This window comes from Protopterus annectens, chromosome 11.part0 (assembly GCF_019279795.1).
Source record: "Protopterus annectens isolate FY-2018-M chromosome 11.part0, PAN1.0, whole genome shotgun sequence".
Classification (NCBI taxonomy): domain Eukaryota; kingdom Metazoa; phylum Chordata; order Ceratodontiformes; family Protopteridae; genus Protopterus; species Protopterus annectens.
The window spans coordinates 310,037,206-310,063,328 of record NC_056745.1 but is presented as its reverse complement, the minus strand read 5'-3'; the positions used below and the strand labels follow the sequence as shown (position 1 = coordinate 310,063,328).

The 26,123-nt window shown below is 40.4% G+C and overlaps 1 protein-coding gene across 1 annotated transcript in view; it reads right to left on the bottom strand.

Moving 5' to 3' along the window:
• The window catches only part of CFAP54 (cilia and flagella associated protein 54), a 2,749,537-nt gene that overhangs the window by 116,822 nt on the left and 2,606,592 nt on the right, over positions 1–26,123 (bottom strand). The window contains exon 62 of the mRNA XM_044087198.1: positions 5,957–6,112. Within this exon, the coding sequence (XP_043943133.1) occupies positions 5,957–6,112 (156 nt within the window). The remainder of the gene's footprint in view (positions 1–5,956; positions 6,113–26,123) is intronic.

The following is a 26,123-nucleotide window of genomic DNA, read 5'->3' as shown; positions in this document are numbered from 1 at the left end:
ATTGTGAAGTAAGCATCCAGGAGACATCCAACACTATTCTGCAAGATGAAATGAGAGAAGATTGCTCTATGTTCACCTGAAATTCCAGAATAAGATTCAGATTCTTTACCTAATCCAGAGATTCTTGACAACTTGTAAAAGAATCTGAAAAAGTAAGGCAGTCATCTAAATATGGAAAAATGTGAATGCCCCCCAACCTGCAATGTGCTTTTATAGGAGTTAGTTACTTTGTAAACACCCCTGGAGCTGCAGACATACCAAAAACGAAAGCAGAAAATTGAAAATGTAGCACAGACATAAAAAATCATTTAAAATCTATGAGAAATGGGTTGTGATGATAAGCATCTTTTAAATCCAAAGTTAATAGAAAACTGAGAAGTGAATGAGTGCTGTCAAAGTCTGAAAAAAAAAGTGTTCTGAACTTTGGGATTCTGATGTGAAGGTTTAAAACAAGAAAGGTCCGGGACATGTCTCCAAGTTCTCCCTTTCTTTGGCACCAGAAAGATTCTTGAATAGACAGCTTTTCTTGCTTGATATTGTAAAAAAAGTTCTATAACTCCTTGAGATAGCATTTGATATTGGACAAGAGGAAACATGGATGTTTGAGTGGACGGATGCAGAGAATCCATTAAAAATGAGACTGGGAGTGCCAATGCCAGTCGTAGTCTTTTGGAATGATTCTCAGAACCCACTTGTCTGAGGTTGTCTGCTGCCTCAGAGGGATGAGAATATGTGGAATCTAGGAACATTTAATTGGCTTGCCAGTGTAGGGAGGGAAAAAAACTAAAGGTAAATTTAGTTAGTCTGCTTTTTTAGTTTGTCCTTGGTTCTAGGAGGATCTCCCTTATTTTTTGACCCTCCCTGACATTACTTTCTGAAATTCTCTTTTCAAGAGCCTTCCTGAGATTGCTTATTTTATTTTCCATAAAGGGAACCTATACTGGAAGGAAAATTTCAATTCTATTTTGGGATGGAGGGCTGAAAATTGAGGGTAACACCCTAGCTTGACTTTCCACTTACATCAAACATTTTAAGGACCTCAACAAATGAGGGACCCAATAATATGTCTTTATCCAGAGTATTTAGGAGATGAGCTTTGACATCCTCTCTCAGAATGTAGCCTTGCAAATCTTTTCATCACTGATCCAGTAACAGCTGCTATAGTTACAGCAACCTCAGTGTCATAAGAACATTTTAGACAGTGTTGGCTATCTGAGACATAGAAAATATTAAAGAATACAGAAATGTCTTACTCCCTGAAGAAGAGAGTTCAGCAATTAACTTTCTCATTTTGTCAAAGGAAGTCAGCGGAAACTTAAGACATGAGCTTGATAATTTGCTATTCTGAAGGCAAGAGTGGAAGAAGTATAACATTTCTTCCTAAACCTATCAATGGCTATGCTATCTTTGCCAGAAGGAACAGGGTAAGCTGCCAAAAGATATTTAGCCAAATATGGTTTTGACAAGGGATTCACTGTAATGTCTGATCTAGAGTTTTAGAAAAAATTGCAGGTCTGAGGAATTTTACATAACTTATCAGACTTCTTGAGAGCAGGTGGCTGATTTACAGGCAAACTGCTGGCTGCAAAGGAAGCATCCTCTAATGATTTCGGCCACAGCGGAACTCTGGTCCGCTAATGATTGGCAGTAGATTTTTATGGTGCCGAGGTGCCAGCCCGATGCCCAACCTTCAACGAAGGCACGCCCATTCACGCATGTCTTTCGAACGCCACTCGAAAGTGGGGAGGACATGTAGACTCCACACAGAAGGCAGTCCAGCTGAGAATTGAACGGGAGAACCTCTTGCTGTGAGGCGACAATGCTACCGCTGCACCACAGCAGCTTATCTGAGGAAAGTCCACCTGTAATATGTCATAATATATTTGCTGGGATTCTGTTATTTCTTTTTGCTCCCACTGAAATATCACCTCCATTCAGGCAGTAGCATCAGAAAAGGATAACTATTTAGGGGAACTTTCTTCAGAATCTGATTCTTCCTTGTGTAGAGTAGGATCATTGGACTCTCATTCTAAATCTAATTCCTGTCCCTCAGACTGAAAATCAGAATCTGAGAGAGAGGAAAACTCAGAATGTAAAGGCTGAAAGGCTTGAAATAAGCCTTTAGCAAAACCAGACCAATCTTCCCTTTCACTCTCTATCCTATGTGATACGGGAGAAAAAGATGTGCAACTTTATATTTTCATTTCTTGGGAGACCCCCCCCCCCCAAGAAAAAGACTAACCCAGACACCAAATCCTTACCTAGGAATCAAGCTTCAAAGAGTAGTTTTGGAGTAAAGCATCATCTGCTCCTTTATCCAATACTGAAAACAGCCACAGATGATGCCCTTGGCATCATTAATAGGTTCTCGCTGAGCATCACCAAAGGGATAGACACAAAATTAATGGTTTGAGGTACCTGAAATGTCCACAGAAGAGTTACTCATCCATGTTTGAGGCAAAGAAGAAGTTGGTTTGAAGAATGACGACTTGCATAAAGCCTTTTCTTTTTGTGGAACCCATAAATAAAAGCCTGGCTCATATCTCTATTAAAAAAGGTGTCTGACAAGTAGGTAGCTAAAACTTAGACAGTTTGTGTTATAACCAGACTGAAAAATTTTAGCTTTAATGTAAAATTTTTACTGGCAACACCAAAAAAAAAAAAAAAAAAAAAACACACTAGTTCTAGCCACTAGCTATAACTTTTCAATGAAGGGTAAAACTTTTTTCTTACAAAAAGTAGTAATTTGACATGAATTTCCCAACAGGGAACCCCAACTAAAAAGGTAACATTTTTAGTGACAGCCACTGAGAGTACTAGTCCTAGCATCTAGCACTAATTTCTTAAAAGAAAAGGTAAACTTTCTTCAGAAATACTGATAAAGTGGAAATATTCTCCTACTTATCTGCCTAGCCTTGGAAAAGCAGCAGCCGACCACTGATCACTCAAAGCCTGCAGGGAGGAGTGCATTTCCAATCACAAGAAATTCTGAAGGTTTGGTACCCTAACCACTGAATTCATACCACTGTCCTTGGGCTGCTCAGCAGATAGGGTGCATGCAAGGTGCCCTTAATCTTTGGAAACTTGCCAGTTGTTATATCCTTGGCACAATAAAATCCATATAGCTTAGGCTACTGCAACAGTGATCTAACGATGAACATCAGCATAAATTATTGTTATATCTCCAAGAAACACAAGAAACCAAAACTATTAAAGCACTGAACATTGTATTTACTGTCATTAAATCTATCAAAACAATAAAATATTTTGTTCAGGCAGTGAATGTCATTTTTTTATAGGTTCATAGGTTCATACTAGGCTATCTGCCCTAGGGCATTTATAAGCCTAGCCAGAGTGTGTTTGGCTTTCGCCACCCATTTTAAATTAATTTTGCTATGCCCTTTTTCGAGGTTAGTATACTGTGCCTCTGTCTAACAGTGGCACAAAAGTGATACCCGGGGTAAACCTACGATCTCCCATCCACTCATCAAGATTCCTCTTGAAGAGAGTCAGTGAGGGACTCTGCCTAACCTGGACTGGGATTTTATTCCAGAGTGAAGGGAGCCTCTGGGTTATGAATCTGTCCCTCCAGCATGTCCTATTTATTTCAGTGCTGAGGTTCAAGTCTCTTGAGCGCGTAGCTCGATGGGATTTTGATTTTCTGAGGTGCAGCATGTCCATTAATTCCGGGATGGACATGGCTTTATACGTCAGGCACAGATCGCCTCTGTGCAGGCGGTATGCCACTGAGTAGAGCTAGAGTTTCTTTAACCGGGCAGCATATGGCATCTGTTTCAGCCCTTTGATCCTCTTGCTGAGGTACTTTTGGGGTCTTTCCAGTTGCTGCAGGTGTCTGGTAAGGTACATCCCAAAAGGGGCATTGTACTCAATTATGGGCCTGATGAGGGATGAGTAAAGAGGCACGATGACCTCCCCTGATCTAGATGTGAATCCCTTCATGATTAGGTGGGCTATATAAAATGTTTTTCTAACCACTTTGGCCACGTGGTTGTCAAATGAGAGATTGCTATCAACTTGGGTCCCCAGGTCCCTAATTACTTCTTCTGTACTTAATGGATTACCACCTATGTGGTAATTTGTGGGCACTTTTTTTTGCCAAAGAGGATGACTATGCACTTTTTGGCGTTTAGCTTGAGGCCATGGCTCTGGCACCAGTTGTCTGTTTCTATGAGGCCCTTTTGGAGGATGCTTGTGTTGGCTGGAGAGTCGATTATGGCGCCCAGTTTGCAGTCATCTGTGAACTTGGTCAGCCACAGTCCTTCCGTGTTGGCCTGTACCTCCGAGAAATATATACCGAACAAGAGAGGTCCTAGTACTGAGCCTTGTGGGACACCACTTGTAACTGGTTTGGAGTCTGACATGGCTCCAGCAATTCTAACCATGTGGGTTCTGTCCTTGAGCCAGTTTGCAACCCATCTAATGACATAGGGGTTTATATTTAAGCTGGTGAGCTTATCTATAATGCCCGAGTGGGATATTGTATCGAAGGTTTTTGCGAGGTCCAGGTAGGCTGTGTGGACCACCTTCCCCTCGTCAATGGCCTTGGTGACTGTTTCAAAGAAATCGACCAGGTTTAAGAGGTAGGATCTGCCCTTAACAAAGCTGAACTGGGTAGGATCCAGTGTCTGTAGGTCCCCAATATCTTTATTCATGGGATCCATGATGATCCTTTACATAGCTATGCAGACCAAGCTAGTCAGGCTTATGGGACGATAGTTTTCAGGATCCGTTGAGGCACCATCTTTGTGGAGAGGGACCACTGTTGCTGTACACCACTCTTTGGGTACATATCCTGTAGTAAGGCTGAGATTGAACAGCAGTTTTATGTTTGGGTTTAGCTCTTCTTGGAGTTCATGCAGGACGCAGCCCAGGACACCGTCTGGTCCCATTGATGCTGTGTTCTTCGCTTTGGAGAGGGCGGCTATTACATGAGCATCTGAGATGTCAGGGAGGCAGCACTCTGCTGGGATAGATATTTGCCCTTTTGGTGGGGAGGGGGGGGGGGGAGAAGTTTGCGCTGAACCTGTCAGCTAGGATGTTGGCAATGTCTGTGGATTCGATGTATTTTTTGTAATTTTGGACTAATTCTGAGCATATCTGGGAATTCCAACCCAGGTTCCTAACATAACTAAAGAAAGCCTTGCGATCATACTTAGCGTCCTGTGCAATTTTTCTCTCGAAGCTGGCCTTAGACGATTTTATGAGTGCCCGTAGTTTTTTGCTAATACTGATCAGTGATACCTTCCCTTTTTGGCATTTTACTCTATCATGTAGTAGCTTCCTCCTTCTATTGTATAGTTTGTTTATGGCTGGGGTCCACCAGACAGGACGTCTGCCTTTGGAGGATTGAATCTTGGTTTTATTTGGGATTGCATGATCCATGCATTCCTGAAGGTGTTCATAGAATGCGTTTATAAAGGATTCTGCGGTCTGGGTCGTATTTTCCACAGGCTCAGGGGCTTTGAAGGATTCCACCTCGGTTTTGAGGAGTGTGAAATTTGCTTTAGAGAAGTTTTTCACTGTGGTTTTCTGGGCAGGGGGTGGGGTTGGGATGTGAATATCCAGTGAGATTAGTTTATGGTCTGATCTTACCAGTGAGGGATACACTTCTGGTCTGGAGCATAGAGTCCCCATGTTGGTGATGATCAGGTCCAGTATGTTTTCTCCTCTTGTGGTAGTGGTAACAAGTTGTTCCATAGCATTTGAGTTTATAAATTCTAGGAACCTTTGGGCTAGGGTGTTGGAGCCAAAGTAATGCTCCCAGTCTATGTTTGGGTAGTTGAAGTCGCCCAATATAATGGTGTTTGGAGAGACCATCATATTTTCCAGTGCTCTCAGGAAGGCTGAGTGGGGTTCCTGGGTTTGGGAGGGTGGTCTGTATTATTAACAAGGATATTCCTGAAAGGAAAGAAGCAATTAAGAATAGTTTACTAACCTTTCTGGAACAAAATTTCAACTTCTACACTTCTCTTCTTCATTGTTGATGCCCTGCAAAGCTCCAATGCAGTAGTTAACATGTCAGATGCTTGTAGCCACTGCGATGCATCTTCTTGTTCAGGTGAGCAGGCTGCTTTGTGTGCAACTGCATGTGCTAGAGCAGAAAAAATGCAATCAACACTTCTCATGTGTTCATGTCTTCTTACTTATTCCAGACACAGTAAACTAACTAGTCACTGCTAACAAACATTCACCTGCTTAGGCACACAAATATAACTGAGTTTAGAAAGAACTACAGACATCTGACACAGACATGCACACACGCACACACACACACACACACACACACACACACACACACACACACACACACACACACACATACACACACACACACACACACACACACACACACACACACACACACACACACACACACACATACACACACACACAAACATATCTATATATAAGTGGAATACATTCATTTTATTAAATGGCATTTCACTGAATTGCAACTCATCATCATCATCCCTCCCATTTCCCATTTTTTCTACATACAGTCAGGGTATCCTGTTAAATGTTACCACTTCTTTTGATTCAGTGTCATTCTCCTACTTTCTTCAACAGGCATGCCTGACTGTTGCTGGTCTTCTCTCATGCAGTCTATCCATCTCTTGGCAGAACATCTTTATTTACTCTCACCTTCTTCCTATTCTCCCAAATCTTCCTCACCAAGTTGTTTTCTGCTTTCCTGCACGTGTCCGAATCACCATAATCTCTTCTCTTTGACCTTCTCTTCATTTGTAGCTCCTTTGACATCAGCTCTGACATCTTAATTTCTTTGTCCATCCCACAGTCTGCATTGTACTACCCATCTAAGACACTTTGTCTCCATCACCTCTAGCTTCCTCACCTCCACTGGTCACACAACTGTTTTGCGCCCCTTACTTTTCAAATGATTGAAATCACTGAATCAGAATTTATTGAAAACAATTATTTGCAAACTCATTTAATTGCAAACTCTTAATTGAAAACACTTCTTTTAATCACAATACTTAGAATACTTTAAAAGACTGATAATAGGCAATTAGAACTATGTAGAAATGTATAGAGATGTTTATCTGGTCAACTGTCTACTGATGGCTGTTTGGTGCTACCTATGCAGTATCTCTGCTGGTGTAGTTACTATTTGTGTCTGAGATGTGATTCACCATGTATTGTGTTTTCTCTTTTCTCCAAGGCTGAACAAACATGGAATTAGTATATTTAATTAAGATCATGTCCAATTCCTGAATCCCACAAATAACACCAATTTGTACCCCTAATTAAAAAATAAATAAACAAACAATATTTGATCTATATGAAGGTTTCTGCGAAAGAGCTTTCAACTAAATGAGCTATTTTAATGAACTGTAATTCAAAAAAATGCAATAGGAATATACACATGTACATGTGGATCCCTTTCAGAAGCTTGAAGTTTCAAAACTTAGAATATTTTGAGTGGAGGTCGCTGTACAGAGTAGAATGGGACATTTACCATTTTCCTCATTGTAGTGCAATCTCAAAGTTTGTATATTTATTTAGCAGGGGGTGTGGGGGTGCAGAGGCTTGTCCCCCTGCAAAAACTTAAAAAAAAATTTGTTTTTATTTTTTTATTACATTTTTGAAGTTTCAAAACTTTGAACATATGGTCACGGTCATTTGAAGTTCGAAGTTTTGAAACTTCGAGCTTCTGAAGTAGATCTGTATATGTGTGTCTGTATGTGTGCATGTATATGTGTGTATGGATATATATATATATATATATATATATATATATATATATATAGATATATATATAGATATATATATAGATATAGATATAAAATATATAATTTATATATATATACATATATATATATATATATATATATATATATATATATATATACATATATATATATATTTATTGCTATACATACACACACACACACACATATATATATATATATATATATATATATGTTATACCTTTGTGTGTGTGTATGTGTGTGTGTTACACCTGTGTGTCTGTCTATGTAGTATATGTGTAAGTGTATGTATATGTACATTTTGGTGGTTGGAGGTTGGTATAATGGTTAAGGTGTTTGCCTTATAAACACAAGGTACAGGGATTGAGTCTCAACCAAAATAATTTGCTAGGCTTACAATGACCCAAAATTACAGTTAGACTAGCACTGACCTGTAAACCTATGAACATATGATCTTCTGAGAAATAACCAAGAACCCAGATAAGATTGGAAATGTCCTCCTCACAGTGCCAGGTTAGGAGTTCAGTCCTAATTTTCTATTACTGCATGAGTAGAGGCAGCATGTTTTTTTTTTCTTGGTGCTCCAGTTTTCTAATACCTTGCAAAAGCAGACTGGTGGACTGCATTCTCTAAACTGTTCATATATACTGCAATCGCCCATGTGTTTCTGGCCTAGGATAAGGCTGAAAAGAGTCAGAAGGACTGGCGCACTTTTATGGTTAAAATATAGCAAACAAAATTAAAGTTGTTGTTGTGTCTTTCGGCTTTTCCCAGTTAGGGGTTGCCACAGTGGAACTCCAGTCTGCTAATGACTGGCAGTAGATTTTTACTTGCCGAGTTGCCAGCCCTGACGCACAACCTTCAACGGATGCAGCCATTCACGCATGTCTCCACACAGAAGACGCTCTAGCTGAGAATCGAACAGGACAACGTCTTACTGTGAGGTGACAATGCTACCGCAGCACCACCACCGCAGTTAGCAAACAAAATTAAAGTATATATATATATATATATATATATATATATATATATATATATATTTACACCACAGCACAGTGACCACTTTATCAAAACATTAATCTGAACTTGGTGGCTATCATCAGATATTAATCACCACATTCAAGAGACTAAATTAGATACTTAGTTACAGCTGCAGTATTCATCTCACACACAGTCAAATAACTTAAAATAATAAAACATTGTAAATATATATTATAATTTCCAAGTTGTTCAGCACAAAAAACAGCAACATGACATTTTATGTTATATATACATTTTAATTGTACTAAATTTGGTAGAAAAAATATAAAAGCAATTTGTTTTTAACAAATAAATATGAATAATGTTAACATTAAACAATATATCAGTGTACTGTGAATACAAGTTATTCATATTGTGAGCCTCTATAAAATTCTGTCATTTAATGCACATAATCATTCTAGATTTCTGTTAGTCAATAAAATAAGACACAGAGTATTTTTCTCAAATTTCTTAACAAGCAAATATGAATTACTTTAGAAAAAAATGACAGCAGGGTATCATTGCCACCATTGTTACAGTCAACATTAGAACAAACACTCATCCATCTCCCTGTTTAACTGAAAAAACTACTGGAAACTTCAACAAGGTGTCTTTATTCCTGTCACAGGGAGGGTATCAGAGAGAAAGAGAGAGAGAGAGAGCATCTCCTAGAGCTGCTAGCTACAGTGTTCTTATCTGGACTAATCCTTTATACTCAGTTTTCAACTTCTTCTGATTTCCCCCTATTTGCTGCCATCACTACAGTCTTGTCTGCAGCATAACTCGCAAATGTCCAGATTTTTGCAGAATGTCCAGATTTTTGGCTCATAGTTTTGGTCTGTTCCACATAAAATTTGTAGTTTTCTAGCAACTCACAAAGGATGAAATTCACTAAATAATGACATACATTTGAGTTTCACACTTGTTTTACACTTCATATCCTTCAGAAAATACATGCTAACATAAATATTATTTTAGCAATGTTCTAAGTTTATTAGAGTAATTTTTAAAATATGTCTCGATTTTTTGGGCCTTTATCCCCTAATTATGTTAGGCTTTGTCCATATTTCTTGCACTAACAGGTTAAGAGGTATGGTCTGTAATCAATTTAATTTCATCTCATGCGCCTTGCAATTCTGAGTAGGAGTGTATATCTGTAACTAGATCGAGTATGACATTCTACCAAAGATTTGAAAATCTCTCTGTAACTCAAATCACACATTTATATATACACAGTATCATATCAGACTGCCTATTTGATTGCATTCTAAACGGTGCAGCATTTCCAAGCACCGTAATTTTATACTAGTCGCATAGTATACAGACTTGTTGGCTGTTGGTAAAGCACCCACCAAGAGGAGAAAACGCTGAGAGAAGAAAGGAGCCCCTTTTGAGATTTTAAGTATTTTTCCTCTGTTTATTTGCTAAGTTTTTCTGCATAACTGCCTATTTTGAGCATTTTCTGGCTTGTTAAATTTGATTTCTGCATTAGTAACTGTATTTAGAGCACAACCTAGAGCTGTTTACTGAATTTCCTGTTTGCACTTATTTTTAAAATCATTTTTTTCTCAAAACTTGCATTTTATCAGTCTTTGGCCTAGCACTCTTGTGTGGGGTCATTTACTGCACTGTTATAACTTGTTGATACTTGTGAACCTCTGCTATCTCTGAAAAAAAAAAAAAAAAAAAAAATCTTGCTTTTTCCCACTTTTCTGAGATTTAAAAAAGTTCAGTTACAGGCTTGCTGTTCTTGAACTGTTTGTAAGTTTCTGTGAGGCCATTTTTTGCTTGGGCTAAAGGGAAGTCTCTCTGTTGATCAGTGGCAGTAAAAATATTGAGCAGCCTGCCTGCCCCTGTTGGAGTGGTTACTGACTTGAAACTGTAGTTTTATGGGCCATTTTAGGTCAATTCCAAAACTCCTTCATCTTCCTCTCTTAAAACCCTCTTTTGCACGGTTTTGCACGTTTTTGTGCATAGCGCAACAGCGGGCAGCGCCGCCTAATTGGGTTTAAACTATTCCTGGCTCCACAAAGTCTGCTCTTCACTTTTTCCCTTAGAACTGCTCTATCTCTCAATTTAAACACCATATTCTAATGCTAAGGCCCTTCACTGGTCCAATTAAGTAATCCTACAAGTTAGCACTATTAAACCAGAAGCACTACTTACTCTTATACTCTCTACGATTACCCTGTCCTCTATTGGTCCATCTTAAGTTCAGTTTCCCTATTACTCTAGCATGTCCAAAGGTCAGTCAATGGTTTCCTCTCCAGTCCAGCTGGTGAATCTGGGAATTTTGAGGCAATGTTACAACTGTCTCATGTAGACGGACAACCCTCTCCTCCTCCAAACAGGTTCAAATATATGTGCGAGATGCCACTATTTAGCCAAACTGGAGGCTGAGCTCTCTCATCTCAAAACTGGTATAACCAGTCAGGAGGAGAAGGTAACCTCACACAACACAATTCCAGTATCACATAGTCCCACCACATCAGCGAACCAAACACATAAATACACAAAAACATACTCGGAGGCTCTAAATAAAAATCTACCTAAGCAACAGAGACCTCCAAAGCAGACATCCAAGCAAACGAACGCTACCTCAAAACAAAACACACACAACACATAACCCACAAAGTCAGTGTGCCAAGCAGCCACAGCCCTTAAGGCTGAATAACACATCTGATACTCTTGTTATAGGTGACTGACGTCCCTCTCACCAGGCTGAATAAAGAGAAGGTCACGGTGAGCTGCCTGTCGGGTGCTAGGATCCGACACATAATGCAAGCACTCAGGTCACTCCAAAGCAAATACAAATATGACTCAGTCATTGTACATGCTGGTGTGAATGACCTGAGACGTACCTCCCTGGACTACATGAAAAGAGACATAGAGGAGCTCTCTGATCATGTAGCCCAGGCTGGTATGACCCTGACCTTGAGCAGCATCTTACCCTCACCTAGAATGATGCCACAGTACAAAGACAAAATGATCGATTTTAACAATTGGCTAAAATTTTGGTGTCATTCAAAGGGGATCCAGTGTCTGTCAGCCTGGGATGACATGCTCGACAAGCCAAGTTGCTTCACTAGGGACGGCTTGCACCTGTCACCACTGGGCTTTTGGATATTGGCAAAGGCTCTTGCCACACCCATAGTGCCTTTTTTAGGCAAGGCTCAAAAGTCAAACCCACCCCCATAGACAGCACAAGGAACAAGAAACTAAGGGTAATGCTGCTAAACGCCAGAAGTCTTAACCTCAAGATGCACGCACTCGAAGCTCTCCTCAGTATGGAGAACATAGATATCTGTGCAGTGACAGAAACCTGGTTCAAGGCTCCAGAGAGCACCCCAGCACTACCAGATTATACCTCATATCATGCTTTTCGGCCCCAAAATCCGGACTGAACCACAAAAGGAGGGGGAGTTTCCATATTTATCAAGGATATCCACACCTCCAGGTTAGTGGCATTACACGAAGTATCGGAGACCATCCATGTGCAACTAACAGTGGGCAAGACTGCTTTTCAGTTTATAGCATCCTACAGACCACCCTCTCAAAGTCAGGAATCCCACTCGGCTTTCCTGAAAACAATGGAGAACATGAAGATCTCTCCGAACACCATTATATTGGGCGACTTCAACTACCCAAACATTGACTGGGAGCACTACTCAAGTCCCAGCACCTTAGCCCAAAGATTCCTAGAAATTATAAACTCAAATGCTATGGAACAACTAGTCACCACTCCCACAAGAGGGGACAACATACTAGACCTGATCATTACCAACATGGGGACTCTATGCTCCACACCAGAAGTATATCCCTCATTGGTAAGATCAAACCATAAATTAATTTCACTGGATGTCCACATCCCAACCCCACCCCCAGCCCAGAAAACCACAGTGAAAAACTTCTCAAAAGTGAACTTCTCACTTCTCAAAACTGAAGTGGAATCCTCCAAGGCCCGAGGGCCAGTGGAAACTATGGCCCAAACTGCAGAATCCTATATAAATGCATTCTATGGACATCTCCAGGAATGCATGGATCATGCTATCCCAAACAAAACCAAGACCCAATCATCCAAAGGCAGGCGTCCAGTCTGGTGGACCCCTGCCATAAATAAACTGTACAACAGAAGGAGGAAGCTACTACATGATAGAGCAAAATCCCTAATAGGGAAGGCATCTCTGATCAGTACTAGCAAAAAATTACAATCCCTCATAAAATCCTCCAATGCCAGCTTCGAGAGAAAAATTGCACAGGACACCAAAGACAATCATAAGACTTTTTTCAGTTATGTTAGAAACCTGGGATGCAACTCCTAGACTTGTTCTGAGTTGATTCTAAATGACAAAAAATACACTGAACCCACAGACATCGCCAATATCCTGGCAGACAGGTTCAGTGCAAACTTCTCCACCCCCCCCCAAAAGAGCAAGTATCTATCCCGGCAGAGGGCTGCCTCCCAAACATCTCAGATGCTCAGGTGAAGACTGCCCTCTCCAAAGCAAAAAACACTGCTTCCATGGGACCAGATGGCGTCCCAGGTTGCATCCTACATGAACTCCAAGAGGAACTAATCCCTCAAATAAAACAGCTATACAATCTCAGCCTCACTACAGGATATGTGCCCACAGAATGGCGTACAGCAACAGTGGTCCCACTCCACAAAGGTGGAGCCTCTACGGACCCTGGAAACTATCGCCCCATAAGCCTGACTCGCTTAGTCTGCAAGGCTATGGAGAGGATCATCATGGAGCTCATAAACAAAGACATTGGGGACCTGCAGACACTAGATCCTACCCAGTTCGGCTTTGTCAAGGGCAGATCCTGCCTTTTGAACCTGGTTGACTTCTTTGAAACAGTCAGCAAAGCCATAGATGAAGGGAAGGTAGTCCACACAGCCTATCTGGACCTTGCAAAGGCATTTGACACAATACCCCACTCGGGCATCATAGTTAAGCTATCCAGCTTAAATATAAACCCCTATGTCACAAGATGGGTCGCAAACTGGCTCAAAGACAGAACCCACAGAGTGAGAGTTGCTGGAGCCATGTCAAACTCGAAACCGGTTACAAGTGGCATCCCACAGGGTTCTGTCCTGGGACCACTCTTGTTCGGTATATACTTTTCTGAGGTACAGGCAAATGTGGGAGGACTATGGCTCACCAAGTTCGCAGACGACTGCAAACTGGGTGCCATAATCAACTCTCCAGCTGACACAAACATCCTTCAAAAAGGTCTCACAGAGACAGATAACTGGTGCCAGCGCCATGGTTTAAAGCTAAATGCCAAAAAATGTATAGTCATACCCTTTGGCAAAACAATGTGCCCACAAATTACCACATAGGCGGAAACCCATTAAGTACAGAGAAAGTTATTAGGGACCTGGGGACCCAAGTTGATAGCAATCTCTCCTTTGAAAACCACATTGCCAAAGTGGTTAGAAAGACCTTCTACATAGCCCACCTCATCACGAAGGGTTTCACATCTAGATCAAGAGAGGTAATCGTGCCCCTTTATTCATCCCTCATCAGGCCCATCATAGAATACAATGCCCCTTTTGGGATGTACCTTACCCGACACCTGCAGCAATTAGAAAGACCCCAAAAGTATCTCACCAAGAGGATCAAGGGTCTCAAACAGATGCCATATGCTGCTCGGTTAAAAAAACTCCAGCTCTACTCAGTTGCATACCGCCTACTTCAAGGCGATCTTTGCCTGACATACAAAGCTATGTCAAATCCAGAATTAATGGACATGCTCCACCTCAGTAAATCTAAATCCCTTAGAGCCACACGCTCGAGGGACTTGAACCTCAGCACAGAAATAAATAGAACTTGCTGGAGGGACAGGTTCATAACCCAGAGGCTCCCTTCACTCTGGAATAGAATTCCAGTTCATGTGAGGCAGAGCACCTCACTGAATCTCTTCAAGAAGAATCTTGATAAGTGGATGGGGGATCGTAGGTTTGTCCCAGGGATTACTCCCGTGTCACTATTAGACAGCGGCACAGTAAACTAAACCTTAAAAAGGGCACAGTATACTCAAATCAAGGGGTGGCGTAAGCCATACCGAATCGGGCTAGGCTTATAATTGCCCCAGGGCAGATAGCCTAGTATGAACCTATGAACCTATGAACCTATAGTATATAGGCAAATAAGCCCATATATCACAAATATATCTGAATCACATCATCATTATGCTGACACACATGATGGCCAAAGAACATGTCTATTCCTCTTTGGCAGTGATAAGCTTAGCAGGAGACTTGCATGCATACATGCAGTGGGCAATTGAGAAGCAAATGGCTGTGCTACTCTTGACTATCTGGCTGTCATTTTATACTCTGTAAAACCTCATCTATTTTTCAAAAAATTTTCATTGAATGCCGCTAGAGTGAAATGGTGGGATATTTAAACAGGTTATCAACTGTTATGTACTGATTCTGAAGAAGTCTGGCTTAAACAAGACGCAAGCTCTTAATCAACCTTGTAAATTAAAGTTGTTATTGCTATTTTGTGGTGTGGACCTGACTTTTGTTGCTGCACAGGTTCGGAATTTTATTTATGGTGTATTTTTGGAGTTTCGTATTTCTTTGGAAATTTGGTTCTGAGATCAAAAGAATGCTGTATCTCCTTCACAAACAATGCCAGGAGTGGCTAGTAGGGTCACATAATGGCCCTACAGTCTTTTCAAGAAAGCTGATGCCTGTTATGACCTTGTAAAAGTTTTGACCAGGGCTACAGGCATACTGAGAATGGGAGATGAATGCGGGTAGAGATATCCTCCATGTATAATCTGCTATGCTTCCTTCATATTCTGCACAGCTCCTAATCCCAATCTCAAACATACCAACTTCCCATCATCATTTGTCAGTGTTTTTCAGATCATTCCATGTCTCCGTCTCCTGGCGTGTGCATATCCACTCCTCCTTGTCTGCTGTGTTCTATGTTTCTTTGCTTGTCTTCACACACTCATTTACACCCATTTTCCATTCTCTATTTGCTTACCAAACATCTCCCTACCTTAACACTATGAAAGTAATAAGGAGCTTTATCCCCCCAAAAATGTTTCCCTGCCTCCTCCAGCCTGCATGTTATCCTTCTGTGTGGCCCTCTGCTTGCTACTATTCCCCTTTTCTACATTCTTATACCCCCCTTTTCTGATTTATTCATGACTTCTAAGGATGTCCATGGATGTCCCCCACCTCAAGACACTATGAACATATGCTTGCTGTTACTGTTGGTCTATCATGAACCAGGAAGGGCCATCTTTTGCTTACACATGCAACTGAGCAATAAGTTTTCATTCATGATGAAGTTTAAAAAAACTTCAATAACAAGTTCATCGAAAAAGATAAAATTACATGTCAAAAACACACACCAAACTGGAACTAGGTCAACAAATCATTACAAGGATAGAATTTAACATTTTTTTTCTAAACTGATGGAGTAATTGTTTAATTTTGTTTGTGTACTAATGAAAATAAAAAAGCTTTGATTCTCAGAATTGTGGAACTAAGAGTGCAAATGAGGGGAATACATATTAAATCCATGACTGCAGTAGCTCAAAGCAATACCCTTTCTTTAAGGTAAAGTTATCTTGGAGTTAATGTACATAAGTATTAACCTTCCCAAATCAGGGGTATAGGGGTTGATGTGTCAGCTGCAAAAACACTTGAAAGGCATAAGAGCAAATTTTCTAATTCACTCTTGCAGTTTAAATCCCAGATTATTTAGCAAAATGTTTCAATTTGCTGTAGTGGGTCTAATACTTCTAATAGGGAACCACAAATCTCATGTAAGGAACAGAATAAAACTGGATCTAAGACAACACACACTTGCACAGGCAGTATTTAACAAATGTTTTGAGTTAACACAAAAAAATTCCTCTAAATGCCAGCAAAGAAATGAGGCATATAGGTTCTGCCTCTAACTTTTACAGACATTCTTTCTACATCACAGATGAGTGGCATTCGCTAAAAGATGAAAGATAAAGTGGAACACCAAATGCACCACTAGCAAAATGTTCACTGAAGAATCTCACTTGATAGTTGGAAGATAATTCTACAAGACTACCCCGCTGATCCAGAGGCCAAGGAGGACAAACAATTCTGCATTCTATAATCTTACTTGTTTTTTGTTTTGCATTTTGAGGACCATTGACGCTACTGCATAGTGGCATCACTATATTTTACATACTTTTTTAAATATGCTATGGCAAGACAATTGTCCATTTTCCAGTTTACAAGCTATACTTTTCAGCATGTTTGATGAAATTTTAACAACTCAAGTAATGTCACAGTGACTCTGTTTACAGGCTATACTTTTCAGCATGTTTGATGAAATTTTAACAAGTCAGTTAATGTCACAATGGCTCTATTCCTTTCCATGTGTAAGGTCAGGATAATTAGTTTTTATATTTTTGTGTGTCTTTTATTCTAGTGTATTCCTGACATGTTTTATTTCTTTTAATCCTGTCCTTATCTGTTAATATAATATCTCTTTTTACATCTTCTCATATGACATGACCATCAAGCCCCCCCCCCCCCGATAGTACCTTACACCAATTTGTTCTTCCTTAGGGTGACTGGTCATCTTTCCATTCATTCCGTATCAGGGCAGGGTTATTGATGTCACCATCCATTAGTTCTCTGCAAGGGTCAAGAGTCCTTTGCCCATTTATTTCTCTCCTCACTTTTGCTCCTCCACTTCCAAGGATTCCACTTCTATCACCCCTCTCTCATTTCCCCCACTCATTTCCACATATGCATTATTTGAAACATTAATACCCTGTACCTTATATCCGTCCAATTTCCTTCCATTTCTTTACATACTAGAAACTAGTCTGCCTGCCGGACTGCCTGTCTTCTTACTTTTCATAACTGAAAACAGATTCTTTCTTTTCTCACCCAATACTCTCCCATATCCACTGACCATGCTTCTCCAGCTCTTCTGGCCTTCCTTGTGCAATTTCCAAAAGAAAAAAAAACTTTATCAGCGCATATCCCTGCATTAATGTTTCTTCCTAATACTACCCTTCCACCTTAATTTCGTGACTCTAAAATCAGCTTAAACTTTTTCTGAACACTCTCTATACATTATCCCTTTTTGGAAGATAAAAATACATGGATATTACAACATCGAAACGTAATATCGAACACCAAATGAGTGACATGTATTCATCGAAATGCATTTAAGAGATTCAATGAATATTTTCAGGTCAAAGGTGTAGTTGGCCAGCTACACAGTGTTGCCCTTTTCTCCACTGTAGTGCAATCTCGGAGTTGGTATATTTAGTTAGGGGGTCATGGGGGGCAGAGCTCCCCACGTTGGGGGGTGTGGGGGACAAAGCCCCCACATAGTTATGTTTGTAAGTGTGTGTGTGTTTGAGCAAATGAATTTTTTCCCAGGGAAAGAATTTGCTGTTATGACCGTTCACTCTATAGTGCGATCGGTCTTTATGTGTCGACGAAGAGGTGTTCGCTTAAACGCCTCTTCTGTGTTATAATTTAAACCCAAATACACCACAGCCTCTCTATCACTTCAGTCATTCATATCTGTCCACATCCCATGCCCCTTCCCCCAGCTTTGCTTATTGTATCTTCTTTAGATACCACTGTCTTACTCATCAGTAAAACTACTTCCTCCACACCTGTATAGTCCTCCCCACCAACTCAAGCCATCATCTATGTTGCTTAACTCACCACCCTCTTTTGCAGCTTAATCTCCTGGCAAAAAAAAAAAAAAACTACTTCAGCCCCTGCCCTTTTTATTCTTTCCAATATATCTGATGCATTTAGAAAATATTTTTTAGTACTACCCGCATTCTACATAACAAATAACCTCTTACCCAATCTTATGCCCTTCATCCTTCCACACCCTCATTTTCAAATGACTTCTGCCCTTCTCCTTGTAACAGTCAATGACAGTTTCTTCACATCTAAACCCAGTATACCCATGGGTGCCATTGTTCTTAGCTCTAATACTCTTCTTCTGGTCTAGATGCTGCTTCTGACAAACTGTCAGTGCATGCATAAGAACCCCTGGGACATCACCAGCTGTACTCTGGCTGTTTCCCTTATTGTTACCTTCCCCCTGCCACCCTCTCTTAATTTAGACAAAATGCTGGCACCTACTGAGCCTTAAATTCTCCCTCCCTCCCTATTCTGTGCATTCATTAATTAATCATGTCCGTTTCTCATTTTTTTTACCTCCAGCTTTTCCTTTAATCCAGTAATCTATGACTCTTTTCGCAGTATTCTTCATCCTCTATATCAGCATGAAGTACTCTCCCCCAAATTATACCTATAATATTTCTCCTGCTGTCATAACCTGCAATACAGTCCTAACCATTTTATATGGAAAAAAGCGCAAATAATTTGAAAAGAAAAAAAATAAACAATTTGCTGCTTACAACATTACATTGACACCACTGCTCTTTTCTCAAGTCCCTTAATTGACTCAAACAACCCCGCCTACTGACCTTTAATCAATTAATGTACAAGTCCTAATTTTCACAAACTACCTCATCACTTCTTCAATGTTATAATCCATCTCGAGACTTATGTTCTTCTCACAGACATCTACTATCTATTTACAAACCCCAGAGATCTCATGGAATTAATCTTTACTCTCATTGTGTTGTCAAATCATGGAATAGCATTCCAGACTCTATCAGACTTATACCTTACTACTTTTCTTTTAAGTCAAGACTGAAAGAACATTTATCCAACAACTGGACATGCCCATGCTCCCCACCACCATAGTATCCACTAATATTCCTGTCTCTCTAATCTTGTTTACCCCACCTTACTTCCCCTCTATACTGGCCTGTCTTTCAGTGATACATTTTCTATCGAATACTCTCTCTTTCTACTCATACTCTACCCTTTCTTTATCTTAGAATCATTCCTGAAATTTACTGCTGAAATTTTCTTGCTTCAATCTGTATTTAGTGTGTCACAACTTTATTTAATTATTTGTCGTGTTATCTTGAAGTCATATATATTAGGTGTTTTATCATGCATTGAGTGTGTCCTAACTCTGTTGCTTCTTCTGCTGTATCCATTAATTGTATATGTGTGATACAGTAAACTCTCAGTTAACTGGAACTCAAGCAACCAGAAAAAAAAAAATTGAGGAAATACACTACAATTTTCATGAGTTGTATTTTCTGCCCCCCCCCCCCCCCAACAGAAACATACCTTATGTTTTTAGAGTTATAGAGTTTTAAAAAGGAAGACAGGAATAAATTCCTTCTTTCCCTAACCTAAGAAAAAGTCAAACCAAACAAATATTATAAGGTACAGTATTAGTCAGGCCTATTTTTAATAGTAACTCTCAAGCAACCAGAAACTACAGTTATCTGGCATCTACCAATCCCCATGGGTGCCGGTTAACCAAGAGTTTCCTCTATTGTCCACAATACAATTTTCGGACTAAAGTATGTCAAATGGAAAAATATTAGCTATTCAGGAAAAAAAGAATTTATCAAGTACATTGCTTATTTCATTTCACATTACTAAGCTACAACCATCAGCAGCTATTTTTGCTGATGGAGAAGGTGTTGCTTACTCAAATTGCACAATAAGAGTACCTATAGCAATACAAACTCCAAGAAAATCTTAACCCATGCAGTTCCCAGTCATGTGAGATGGAGTTTTCCTTAATCAGGGTATTTTTTATTTTTAATTATCGTATTTCTACTGTACCAAAAATTGGATTACACTGTGGAGCTTTTCTACCTGGGTCTCCTCTGAAAAGGGGCTATTTTAGCTCAGACGGACTAACCCAGTCAACAAATGTAAAATTAATGTAAAATCTTCTTCTTTTTTTGGCTTTTCCCGGTTAGGGGTCACCACAGCGGATCACCTGTCTGCTCATGACTGGCAGTGGAGTTATATGGTGTAGAGTTGCCAGCCTGATGCCCAATCTTCCACAGAAAGCACACACATGCACACCTAGGGCCAATTTAGAGTGTCCAATCCACCTACACCATGTCTTTGGGATGTGGGAGTAAACCGGAGCACCCATAGGAAACCCACATGACCACAGGGAGGACATGCAGGCTCCACACAGAAGGCACCTCAGCCAAGGATCGAACCAGAGAACCTCTTGCTGTGAGGTGGCAATGCTAACCACTGCACCACCGCGGTCACCATTTGCTTTGCCTGTGCAGTTTTAAGTCATGGGAGATGGAGATTTCCATGGTCCAAATGTCTGCCAAAGTGTCTTGCTGCCCTGGGATGTAAAAAAGCTTGAAATGTCAGACCCATCTGTTGGGCCTGCTCCCAAATAAATCAAGGATAGCCTTCAGCATGATAGTATCAGGTGTCCCTTTACTTGCTGATATACCACATCAATATGATTTTATCTGTGACAATATGCAACAAGCCTGTCTTCAACAGTCTTAAATGATGAAATGCCTATCTTGTACCTTTATATCCTGATATAGGAAATGCAAAATATGAACATTTTGGTGGCATTGTGATTGGCTTAGTTACTCCTGAAGCAGAAGTCACTGAAACTGAGGCCCAGTCTTCAAGGCAGTTTGATGAGGACTTGCACTTTATATGCTTACCTATACTTTTTTATTTTCTTATATTTTTACTACAATTTATCTCAATTTTGTTTGCAGACAATTTCCCACACTTAAACTGTTTCTTTTTTTGAACTTTTTGGCTACTTCAAAAAAAAAATTTCAGCTAAATGAAGCAACAGACAATGCCTTGAACATTTAAAGTCCATCAGTCATCATCATCATCATCAATAACTCCTCTTTTTCATATTTTCTACTGGGGGTTGGAATGTTGTGTTAACCGTCACCATCGGTCTCAGTTTAATGCCACACTGCTGCCTTCTTTGGCACTCATTCTTGACTATCACAGATCTTCTCTCACAGAATCCATCTACTTCTTTGTTGGATGCCTTTGTTTCCTCTTGCCTTCTTCCTGTCTGTCCCAAATCTTCTTCACCAGATTGTTGTTTACTTTTCTGCACATGTGCCTGAACCACTGTAATCTGTTCTCTATAATCTTTTCTGAAACTGGAACTACTTTGGCTTCTGCTTTTATGTCCTCATTTCTTCATCTGTCCCACAGTGTGCATTCTACCATCCATCTCAGGCACTTAATTTCCATCATCTCTAGCTTCCTCTGCCTTTTCTGCCCAGGTTTCTGTATCATATAGTAGTACTGGCTGCACCACTGTTTTGTACACCTTACTTTTCCACTTCCTCAGTATTCTTCTTTCATATACTACACCTTACACTCTATACCAGTTGTCTGAAACCCCTCTGATTCTGCTGACCTCTTCATTCACACCTACCTTCTCCTCAACCGCACCTCCCAAATACTTAAGCTGTTAACCTGTTCCACTGTCTTCCCTTCTATCTCAATTCTCAGCTTCATCTGATTTCCCCAATTTGCTGCATTACAACTTTCTTATCTGTACTCAGTTGGTTTACTATCATATGTTCGAATCGAACTCCATCGACTGCACTTTTGTCGAAAACGGTAATGTCAAACACCAAAAGCCAACCTAGGAATGGTTTTAACATGGGTCGAGATAGGTGTTCACTGTTATTGCCGAAATACAAACCTCTCCCCTATCTCGACTCATGTTAAAACCTGTTCCTAGGTTGGGTTTTGGTGTTTGACATTACCATTTTTGAATTTCCGTGTTCGACAAAAGTGCAGTCGGAGTTTGATTTGAACATATGATAGTAAACCACTCAGTTTCATCTCATGTGCTATCAGTTTTGTATTACATTCCTTATTCTTTGTTGAAGGTCTTGCTCAGAGTGTAATGCCACATTGTCTGCATACTGCAACTTTGTTGATCTGTCCCTTCCAATCACAAGTATAAAGAGCAGTGGGCTTAGAGCTGAACTCTAATGCACATCCACTCCCACTGGGAACTCATTGTTCGTACTTGAGTCTTTGGGTCCTTGTACATAGCCTACTCTAATTTTACCAATGTTTCTGGGACTTCATATCACCTCAGGACTGTCCAAATCATCTTTCTTGAGACTTTGTCATATGCTTTCTCTAAATCTTGGAATGCTCAGTTGGACTCCTTCCTCATCTCTAGTTTCTTCTCAACTATCTGTGTCACTGCAAACACTGGGTCAGCTGTGTTGCAGCCTAATCTGAATCTGAACTGCACATCTCCCATCTTACTTTCTACTACTCCACATATTTGTTTGTCAATCACCCTCTACAGAACTTTCATTCAGTGAGACAGCAGTTTGATGCCTCTGTTCTGCCCACAGTTGTGGATGTCCCCTTTGTTCTTGTACACTGGCATGGGTAAGCTTATTCTCCAGTCATCTGAGATATGCCTTCCTCTCCACACTGGTATGAGTACACTCAGAAGCCATTTCTCCCCATCACACTTATCAATCTGCTGTGACCTCATCTGACCCTGCTGCTTTCCCTGACTTCATTTTCCTTAGTACTGTTCTTACTTCTATGGTGGGCTCCTCTTCTTCTCTCATTATAGGTGTGTCTGGGGCAGTACAACTTCTGTGGGGTTTTCTTCATTCAGAAGCTGCTGCGGCTGCTCCTTCTATCTGCCTTTGATGTCCTGTGGACTGGCGAGCAGGTTATTGCTGGCATCCTTATGAAGGGTGTCTGACTATCTTCTTTATCTTCCTGTCCTTGCTTTGCAACCTGATATATTTTCTTTGTGCCACCTACTGAGTCACATTCCAGAAGCTTGTAGAGTGCCTGTGATGTCCTGTTCTTTGCTATCACAACTCTTTTCTTAGCCTCTTTGTTAGACAAAATGCATTCCTTCCAAGCCGGGTACATCTTTTCTATCTCCCACTTTTTCCACCAATCCTTTTTTCTTTTAATGAATTTTGCATTCCATCACCAGCTTTCCTTACTTGCCTTATTTCCATACTTGGCTTGGCCAAATATGTGTTATGTAGTCACATGCTAAAAGTGCTTATCCTATTCTTGTTTTTGTTGTATTAAAGTTCTAGTTTTATGTCTATGGTGTTCTGCTCCTTTTCTGTTTCCTTCTAATTTGTGTACTGGAGCATTCTTTGATGGTGCTACTGGATTTTGGTACTGTTATGTAGTCGTCACACATGCTATTTTGAGGCACTGCCATTCTTATTTAATTCCACCTATTTTCTACTCTTCTTGGGGTGGTAGAACCCTGAGTAATTCCTTGAACTGTTGTGCTTTCTCTCCAGTCAACTTTCAGGACTTCAATCTAGTCTCTGTTGACCTTAGAGCCTTCTCTGACCATTGCTTGCAGCTGATTGTGGCAACCAATGATTTATGCTGTGGGCCAGCCATTTCACTTGGGATGACTTTGCAGTCACTGATTCTACCCCAGTACCCTTTCCTTATTAGGATGAAGTCTACCTGAGTTGCATGTTGGCTATTTTTATGTGTGATCTTGTGACTGTCTCTCTTGCTGAACCATGTGTTAGCCACCATCAAGCCATTTGCCAGACAGAATTCTAGAATGGCCTCTTCTTCTTCATTCTTGTTGTCCCACCCATGTGGACCCAGGCAGTCCTCATATCTTGTTCTGTCTGTTCCAATATGTGTATTCAAGTCACCCATTACTGACATCAATTCATATTGTCTTGCTTTGCATAGTAGGTCCTGCAACTGCTGTCTGAACACACTCTTTTTCTCACAATCATAACCCTGCTGTGGGGCATAGACTGAGATTATGAATTCTGTTCTATCATTAGGCTGGAGTCTGACTGCCATGAGTTTGTCATTAATTCTGAATATATCCATCACTGCCTTCTGAAGCTTCTCTCTCACCACAATTCCCACACCATTTCTAGCCTGTTCTTCTCCTTAGCAGTATACTCTGGATCCCAAGACAAGTGGCTTTGCTGCACTGTCCTTCCATCTTGTCTCTTGGATACACAGGATGTCCAGTCTCCTCTGTACCATCATGTCATCCACTTCCAAGCTCCATTCTGTCAGTGAACCTACACTGAGTATAGCAGTTTATAGTTCATGTTTGTCAGGTTGATTGGTTTTATGTCCAGCTTTCACTCAACAGAGCTATCCAAGGAAACCCAGACTGGATAACTGGAAACCAGATGGCCAGTAGCTTAATAACCCTGGGCTGCTGGGATTTATGGTGAGCACACGCTGGATAGTAGGGGCAACATACACCCCACCCTCTGTTAGCATGAGTCCCTGGTGTAGGTTGGAGTAGGCAGGGTCTTCAACCCACTTATCACTGGAAAATACCCATGGCCATTTAGCAACATTAATCAACACAACCAAATCAACTACAGCCATATTTTACACTATCGAGTGTGTAGCCTTGCCATGGCATGCAGTATGTGATCCATGTTTCCCTATCTTGAGGATACTGCACACCACAGTAGATGCCCTAAGTTGTTGGTTTATAAAACTCTTCTCCCTATAGGGCACCATGCAGAGTTTGTGCTGCTATCTACAACTCCATTCATTGGTGAGTTTGATATGGAAATACTCACCATGTTTTTTGGAGGTGGGAAGAACCTCACAGAGACACAGGGAGAACATGCAAAATCCAAATAAGCATTGGCCTGAGGTCATGATCAAACCTTGTACCTTGTGCATGGGAGGCAAATTTCTTAACCACTAGGTCCAAGGGTTTGTTAAATTTAAACACAATGAACACAATTCACAGTTCTCTTTGCCATGGTCAGGCTCTAAAAGACGCATATTGAAATATTTAGGAGTTCTTTGCCTATCACAAGCATATTTGATTTGGAGAGACAAAACACATTATTAAAATTCAGATTCTTAAACACTTTTATAGGAAAAAGGCATATGAAAGCATCCACATAACTAAGATGCAGATATTTTACATGAAGCAATCTAATCACCAAACAGGTTTTATTGGAAATAAACAAAGAAAGGGCATGAATTCTTGCAAGCAGGGACTTCCAAGCTGGCTGCACACTGAGTAATAGCTTAATTTTAGCTCGCCCAGTGTGAAAACCGAAACTCAACAAAGAAGGCCAGGTGACTTTTGTGTTATGGGTAAATTTCAGTAACTGGCTAGTAACTGTACTGCCTGGATGCCAGGAAAAATAAATACACAGCACCCAGAAAAAAAAAATCAGCTACAAAATGTGAGGAAGAAACACTGACTGGGGAGTGTTCTGCAGCTGTTCAGCCAAAAGCAATGCATATATTTCGGTATTAGTTCTAAAAATATTCAAATTTTTTGTCAGAATTCCTTTTATTTGAGAATACAAGGGACTATATTGCACCACACAAGCATGTTGAAAATCAGGTTTATCATGAACATTCGTATCTTGACTTATAGGCTGGTATCCTTCCCTACCCACACCAAGTAAGGGGGTATACAC